At 42.6% G+C, this 8,716-nt stretch overlaps 1 protein-coding gene across 1 annotated transcript; it reads left to right on the top strand.

Moving 5' to 3' along the window:
* Positions 1-1,631: 1,631 nt before the first annotated feature.
* Positions 1,632-4,907, top strand: irx2a (iroquois homeobox 2a; the record flags this gene model as incomplete). Its single annotated transcript, XM_080004938.1, has 3 exons — positions 1,632-1,877; positions 2,878-3,286; positions 3,999-4,907. 3 exons carry the CDS (start codon positions 1,632-1,634, stop codon positions 4,877-4,879), a joined length of 1,536 nt encoding a protein of 511 aa, XP_079861064.1. The 3' UTR covers positions 4,880-4,907.
* Positions 4,908-8,716: the final 3,809 nt, after the last annotated feature.

Here is an 8,716-nt window from a genome sequence, read left to right as displayed (position 1 = left end):
TATACTGTATGTTCAGTTTGAGAAGTAAATACAAAATGATTATAACAAAGCAATGAAACCTGAAACATCGACTATTTCTGTCAAATCTGTATTTGAATTGTTACATTTCAATAAACTATCTATCTATCTATCTATCTATCTATCTATCTATCTATCTATCTATCTATCTATCTATCTATCTATCTATCTATCTATCTATCTATCTATCTATCTCATCAATTGTGGCTATATTTAATGCATTATTGCCATTCTTCCAAAATGACACACTGAGTTGTGATTTTTGCGATTTAGATTTTTGCATGTGCCAAGTGGACATGTAGGAATAGCTAAATCTGATTACATTTAATTATTATTCTGTTTCGGTAAAAAAAAAAAAAAAGGTCTGGTTTTATGTCCCTGCCTCACTGTGCCACCATTTTAACAACAATAATAATAATAATAACAATAACAATAATAATAATAATAATAATAATAATAATAATAATAATAATAATAATAATAATAATAATTGTTATTATTATTTAAATTATAATTATAATAATGAATATTATTGTTATTATTATTATTATTATTATTATTATTATTATTATTATTATTATTATTGGTGTCATTATATGTATTGATGCATTTATTTATTGGACATTACTCTTTTTCTTAAAAATCATAAAGAACGAGTGTACACCATGTTTCAGAAGAGCTAAACGACGGGTATTATACGGGGAGTCACTTTACGCCTCCCGCAGGCCGCCGCGCACACTGCCTGCAGAGCGCGGGCACGAAGCTGCGCGTCTCTCCCAACAACTATATTCCTTCCATCCGCGCTGTCTATTACTCCCCTTGACGATATGATCAGCCGCCGGGTGGAGAGAGGGGAGGCTTACCGGCGCCAACTGTGGGGACTTTATGGCCGTTGTTGGTGAGTTGAATTCGGGGAAATGTGGAGAAATGCGCAACGCAATCCAACACGTGCATTGCGAGAAGTGGTGTGAAAAAGAGGGATTTTAAAAAGCACACACACACAAAAAAAAAATCATAGCAACGTGAACATCACCCCCCCCCCCCCCACCCTCCCCCCACCCCCACCTTCCACCCACTCTCTCTCCCCCTCTGTTCGCTCCCGGACTCCCGGTTTTTGTTCCGAAGGGGGCGGAGATGCAATATTCAGATGAGCCGGAGTGACAGCCCCGGCTTCCCAATGCTCTCCTCCGTGCGTGCGTGTGAGGAGGAAGGAAGAAAAAAAAAAAAAAAAACCTCCACCGGCTCCGTCCTCCCAACTCCTCACTTCTCCAGAGTCCCTGCGTGGTGAAAAAGCCGCCGGACGCTGGGGGGATCAGGACGCACGGCGCACCGCCTCTATGCGGGCCACTTAGACTCATCTTTTCGGGGGGCTTTTTCTCTCGGTTAGGGGGTCGTCGGAGGGATGATTTGTTCCTACTTCACACTCTCCGCTGATTGTTTGTTCAGCTGATTGTTGAGGGTTTTTTTTTTTGTTTTTTTTTGGTTGTTTTTTTTTACCCCCCCCCCTCCCTCCCTCCCTCCCCACCTCCCCGCCCCCCCTCCGCCCCCCGTCGCCCCCCTATTCCCACTTCCATTTCGGGAGTCGACGAAATAGCCCCAGCGCCGCAATCGTCATGTCTTATCCTCAGGGTTACCTTTACCAGCCCCCGGGCTCTCTGGCTCTCTATTCGTGTCCGGCGTACGGGGCTTCGGCTCTGGCCGCCCCGAGGAGCGAGGAGCTGGTCGCCCGATCCTCCTCCTCCGGATCGGCCTTCAGCCCTTACCCGGGATCGGCGGCTTTCTCCGCCTCTGCCGGCGCGGGCTTCTCCAGTCCGCTGCCCTACTCCACGGACCCGGCCACCGGATTCCCGTCGTATATGGTAGAGTACACTTCCCGTCCTATGTCCGAAGGGTTAGATGTAAAATTGTCATGGTTTCATGTCCACGTTTGTCCGTATGGGCGGATCAGCCAACGCATTGAAGCCGCGCGTTTAACTTTTTTTTTAAGTTATATATATATATATATATATACATCTATGAAACGTATGTACTTTTCATATATACATATATAATAAATAAAATAGTTATTTCATAATAACATATTAATTTGGACCAGTGGCATCTAAACAAAATGCCTGTAAAAATATACAACGTTATTGTTGTTTTTGCTTTTTACCATCATCGTCTAAATTCAGCAGCAATTTATATTAAACGACAATGAAGCAGGTTGCTGGTTGAGAGTTGATTGGAATATATATATATATATATATATATATAGACAAAAATATTTAAAAAAACAAACATGAGAAGAATTGCAATGCAAATGCTGTATGGGGTTTTCCAGGTGATTTTGCTTAATAGGATTTGTAATGCTGCGAGAACAACGGGGGTTATCGCACAACAAAATAGCTACAACACGCACTGAAAAATAAAGCGGAAGGGAGATAATTGGCGATTAGGGGGGGGATTGAAAATACCTATTAATATTATCTGTCTTCGTCAGAAACATTACCATAATCGCTTTTATTAGTCATTCTGATAACGATCGATCTGAGCAGGTTACCATTTGCTCACGCCTTTCCCAGGCCTATACTGTGGTACGCACCTGTGTCCGTCTGCGCACAAAGACTGTTTTTATATGAGTGTTTATTTGAGTTGATCATTATATAAATTTAATTTGAGAATACAATTGTTCGTGGGAGGAATGCACTCGGGATTCCTGCATCCGTTTATTATATTATATTATATTATATTATATTATATTATATTATATTATATTATATTATATTATATTATATTATATTATATTATATTATATTATATTATATTATATTATATTATATTATATTATATTATATTATATTATCTCGTCCACTCCAGAGTTCTCCCTACGACGCGCACACGACCAGCATGGCCGGGGCGCTGAGCTACCACCCGTACGGGAGTCCCGGTTACGCATATCAGCTCAACGACCCGGCCTACCGCAAGAACGCCACCAGAGACGCCACGGCCACCCTGAAGGCCTGGCTGCAGGAGCACAGGAAGAACCCCTACCCCACCAAGGGCGAGAAGATCATGCTGGCCATCATCACCAAGATGACCCTGACGCAGGTCTCCACCTGGTTCGCCAACGCCCGCCGGAGGCTCAAGAAGGAGAACAAGATGACGTGGGCGCCACGGAACAAGAGCGAGGACGAGGACGAGGAGGACGCGGACGGGGACAGGGAGAAGGAGAGGAGGAAGGAGGAGAAGGCCATGGAGAACAGCGAGGCTTCGGCGGAGGATGAAGGTATGGGGTAGTGGGGACGAGGCCCAATGATCCGTTTAACGATTCAGATTGAGGGTGGAGGGGGCGTGGTGGGGCGGGTGGGTGGGGGGGGCGTGGGGTGGAGAAATGCCCCTGCCTTTTTTATTTACCGCTCCTTCCACACGTGATTAATGGCAGGAACGACCCCATAATAAAGCAATCACCGTGAGTGGCCTCGACAAACTCGGTTTGTTATTTTAGGGAATATATATATATATATATATATATATATATATATATATATATATATATATATATATATATATATATATATATATATATATATATATAACATGATAATACATTATATATAATAATTTGAATGACTGAAAACTGTGGTCGGGTATTAAACAATTCGTGCATTTGTAATAACAATATAGTAATAACAATAACAAAAAATGACTACACGGTGAAAACACAAAGTATGTGTTTGGTTTCTTTTTTGTTTGTTTTTTTAGTTTTTGTTTGGGAATGTCTCATTGTGAAATTCTTAAATTAAAGGCCTTATCACTAGCCTATTACTAACAACACGTGTGGATTGAATAAGCCAAGTTGTCTTTCTTTCTTTCTTTCTTTCTTTCTTTCTTTCTTTCTTTCTTTCTTTCTCTCTCTCTCTCTCTCTCTCTCTCTCCTTCTTTCTTTCTTTGCCTGATTATGTTAATTTGAAATGTTATTTTCCCTCCATCCCCTATAGGCATTAGCCTGCACGTCGACACCCTGACGGACCACTCGTGTTCGGCGGAGTCGGACGGGGAGAAGCTGAGCTGCCGGGCAGGAGACTCGTGCCGGGACGAGGAGGAGGACGAGGATCCGGAGGGAGACGAGCGCCGGCGGGCTCAGCTCTCACCCAAACCGGTCACCTCGTCGCCTCTCACGGGAGTCGAGGCGCCGATCCTCGGTCAACCCCACCACCAGCATCACCATCACCACCACCAGCACAGCCACCTCCACGGTCACCTCCACACCCAACGCGACGACCTGATCCGGAACCTCAGTAAACCGCCCTGTGTCGACACCCGGATCGTCGCGCCTTCTTCTGGCGCGCCTCAGAACCCAAACCCGGTCAAACCCAAGTTATGGTCGCTGGCGGAGATCGCTACCTCGGACCAAAAGCAGCATCACCAACAGCACCAACAACAACAACATCAACAACTCGGGCATCCGGGTTGCCCCTCCGGCGTCGGCCTCCTTAACCCCGCTGCACCGCCCACCGCCACCCCGACCGCAAGCGCCGTTTACCCCGCATCCTCCATCCTGGGAAGACCTATTTATTACACGTCTCCCTTCTATAGCAACTACACAAACTACGGCAGCTTCAGTCCGCTGCAGGGCCAGGGGATCCTGCGGTATAACTCGACGGGTGTCGGCGCGGCCGCCGCGGCCGCAGCCTCTGCCGCCGCGGCGGCGGCGGCGGCAGCGGCGGCGGCCGAGGGTCCGAGCGCGTCGGCCGGGGCTTTGGAGAAACACAACTCGGACTCTCCTGTCCTCAAAACTAACCCGAACCACCTTGTTGTTGCCGCTGAGCACCAGCAGCATTTCAGACCCGCACACGTAGAGTCAAAGAAAGGTACGTAATAACGCGCGATTTCGCGATGATGACGTCGACACAGCGGTTAGTAATGTACTGTATAGGGAGCCTGCGATACGTCTTTGGTGCAATGACTTTTTCTGGGATAATCAATTTACTCGACTGTTTTTTTTTTTTTGTTTTTTTTTTTGTATGAGGGCAACTCGGTTTCACCACACTTTGAATTTTGATGTACTGCTGGCTGACATTTGAAATGAACCAAAAAGATATACCCAAGACATCTATTGGAAGTGGAAAAGGCCATAAACAACACACACATACTCCCTCTCTCTCTCCCTCTCTCTCTCTCTCTCTCTCTCTTTCTCTCCCCTCTCTTTCTCCCTGGGTGTAATAAGCAGTAAGAGTAATGTTGCCATAGCTTTGAATAGGAATTCCTATTTTTAACATCCCCCGGAGATGAGTGTGTGTGTGTGTGTGTGTGTGTGTGTGTGTGTGTGTGTGTGTGGGTGTGTGTGTGTGTGTGTGTGTGGGGGGGGGCGTGTGTGTGTGTGTGTGGGCGTGTGTGTGTGTGTGTGTTCATCGAAGGCCTCAAACCTTATATACAGTATAAGATAATCATAACGACATAAGGCCAAAAATCTAACAAACGCGTTTGATGAATTTGATTTCAGCCAGTCAACTCGCGCGCAACTAACATTTTATAGTGTTCACAAAAGGTGGTTATGTTCTATTTCCACGCATTGATGGCGTTTTCTTTTAAAAAAAAAAGATTGTTCCTCTATGCTGATACACAGGCATATAATTGTTGTTTTATTGTATTTTTTTAAGTTATTTCCTTTTTTTGCCCGCATAAATTAATAGCACTTGTAAGTTAAATGGCATAGGCAAATAGGCCTATAAACAACCAGACAAACAAATATTATATATATAGATATATACTGTATATCAGTGTTTTTGCTGGGTCGCTTGGTGGCGATCTGTCAGATTATGTTCCTTGGTCTACAGGTAGGTGTCACAATTGCTTTGACTAAAGCCAGAAAGGACACCCCCTTCTTAACCCCCCAGACCTTATTACTTTAACTGGATCCAGTGCCACGAACATCCAGTTGGAAAACAAGCTGCTGCTACCGCGCGTTCACACCACACCGCTCACCATCCAATCACCATGGCTGATTATGTTACCGTCTCCCAATGGATGTGATTGTTTTTCCCCCAATATGTTATTTCTCAGGTTCATATAGTTTGCTTTGCCACGTTATATTGTTTTTCTTTTTTTTTTTTCGCATATATTGAAGTGTGAAAAATAATATTAATAATAATTTGGGCCTTTTTGTGAAATCGTATTTGTAACAGGGGATGTGTGTTGGACACCGAGGAGGTGATCCGGAGGACTTCGAAGTGGAATAGCCTACATTTGATATTTATTTTTTTAAAACGACGGCGGAGTGACGCCTATAATTTATGCAAGTTGTATTGCAGGAAAAAAACAAAAACAAATGGGGAAAGCGAACCGAGATTGTTTTGTTTGTTTTGTATATACATTGTGGACCGCCTTTTATTTGAGATGCGCTTGGGACGAGAAAGGAGAAAGCTACACAACCTTGTGAACTGGGGATACTTTTACTAATTTATATCTTTGATTGTAAATAAAAAGAAAACCAACGCAGGCAAGTGCTATCCGTTATTCGAAGGTGAAAATATTAAACTGTTTTCCCAACTGACACGTAAACCCGACGACTCATTCATTTAATTCAAAGCAGATTTATGTTGTTTAAATTGAAGGCCTGTTGCTATTGTAATCAATTGAAGACAGTTTTTTGGATTTTTCCCTTTCGCACTACTACACTATAATAATAATAATAATAATAATAATAATAATAATAATAATAATAATAATAATGATAATAATGATAATGATAATTATTATTATTATTATTATTATTATTATTATTATTATTATTATTATTATTATTATTATTATTATTATTATTATTATTATTATATTTATTTATTTGTTTATTTATTAATTATATTATTCTTCCCCAATGTGAGAGGCAGGGAGAATTATAGGCTCCCAGCGGGATGGTCCCTGGAGCTTTTCAGTCCGCTTCGGAACGGGTCGGCCCTGCTTGCTTCATTACGGCTCCGCATTGAGCCATCCATAGAGTCTATCTCAGCATCTGCCAGCTCCAATGGGCTGTGTGATGGGCCCTAATCGGACAGGCTTCCCCTGCTTTTCATCTGCTCGGGCTATTACCGCGGGTTTAGGGACACAGCTAATTAAGCAATTAGTTAAAAAAAAAAAAGAAAGAAAAAGAGGCCGAGCCTGGTTAAGAGATTATTATTAATATCATTGTTTTTTTAAAATCCAAATTAAAATAATATAATTAATAAAGTATTCGTGTAGTGTAATAATACCCGTCATAATTAAAGGCGTCATTATCATTTCTATTTCTAGTAGCACTATTACAAAAACAACTAGCCTATACGGTGCTACATCGCATAATAATAATTATGGAAATAGCAGTGGTATTTATTTATTTATTTATTTATTTATTTATAGTTTATGTTTTCAGGATATGTATATTCTTATGATTAAGGCATATTTGCTTCGTCAATGCACGGGCCTGCTTGTTATTTAATTGGTTGATGAATACATTTAATAATAATAACAGTAATAATAATAATATCAAAACTACTACTACTAGCACTACTACTATTAATAATAACAATAATGATGATGATGATGATGATAATAATAATAATAATAATAATAAAAATAATAATAATAATAATAATAATAATAATAATAATAATAAATATTGTGATTTTAAATTCGTATATAAATAATACGTATTTCACAGTTGTGGCAGAGGCGAATGCGATATTTTAAATCTCACGAGATGCCCGACCTCGGGCAAACTAATATTTGCCTTCCACCCCGCCGGGTCTGTGGAAGTCAGGGAGGTTGTAGCCTGTGGCTAACTTCTATTCCTCTTTTTTCTTCATTTTTTTTTTTTTTCTTCTGGAGAATACAAACGCCTTCATTAGGAGCTGATTTATTGAAATGCATGCTTTTATTCTCAGGTGGGCTCCCCTGGGGATCAGGCCCAGAGGCGTCTCTCCACAGTGCACGAGTCTCCCTCTCTCGCCCCCTCTCTCCCTCCAAATGTCAACATTTGTTCCCAATAAAAGGCGTGATTGTTTCTGTAAAATACTGCTTTGAACACATGAAACGCACCTTTCCACCCCACCTCCCTCCCTCCCTCCCTCCCCCTCCCCCTCCACCTCTCCCTCTCCCTCTCTCCGTCCGACTGAACTCCCTGAGTCCGAGGGAACGGAGGCAGGTGAAAATGCGCGTGCACGTACGGCGGCGTGCGCGGCGGCGTGCGCGGCCCACCTCCCCTCGCTGTGGAGCCCCCGGTCTCAAAACGTGCGCGCAATATGAGAAACGACTGTGAATTTATGTCCCAATTAGTCCCAATTGTGAAAAGGCATTCCCCTTTGAAGACCCCCCCCCCCCCCCCACACACACACACACACACACCCACACCCCACTCGCATTAGTGGAAACTATTATGTATCAGCGTTGCTCAACCTGGGGTCCGGGGACCCACAGGAGGGCCGTGGATTATTACCCGTAAAAGTCTGCATATTATATTAAATCTTACGTCTTTTAAATGAAATCTTACATTTTGAAAGGCCGACACCAAAGCCCCAGTTTCCAAACGAAAACGATCTGCCAGGGTTGAAATGGGAGGTTTTGTGTCTTTGCTGTATTTTGTTTATTTTTGTGAAATGGTCTTTTTTTTTGGGGGGGCATTTTCCAGCCACTCAAAGCACTCCACATGCCACATTCCTCGCATTCCTTCCCGCAACCAGCT

This window comes from Zeus faber, assembly GCF_960531495.2.
Source record: "Zeus faber genome assembly, chromosome: 8".
Classification (NCBI taxonomy): domain Eukaryota; kingdom Metazoa; phylum Chordata; class Actinopteri; order Zeiformes; family Zeidae; genus Zeus; species Zeus faber.
The sequence above is the reverse complement of the archived record's forward strand: the minus strand, read 5'-3'. Positions and strand labels throughout refer to the sequence as shown.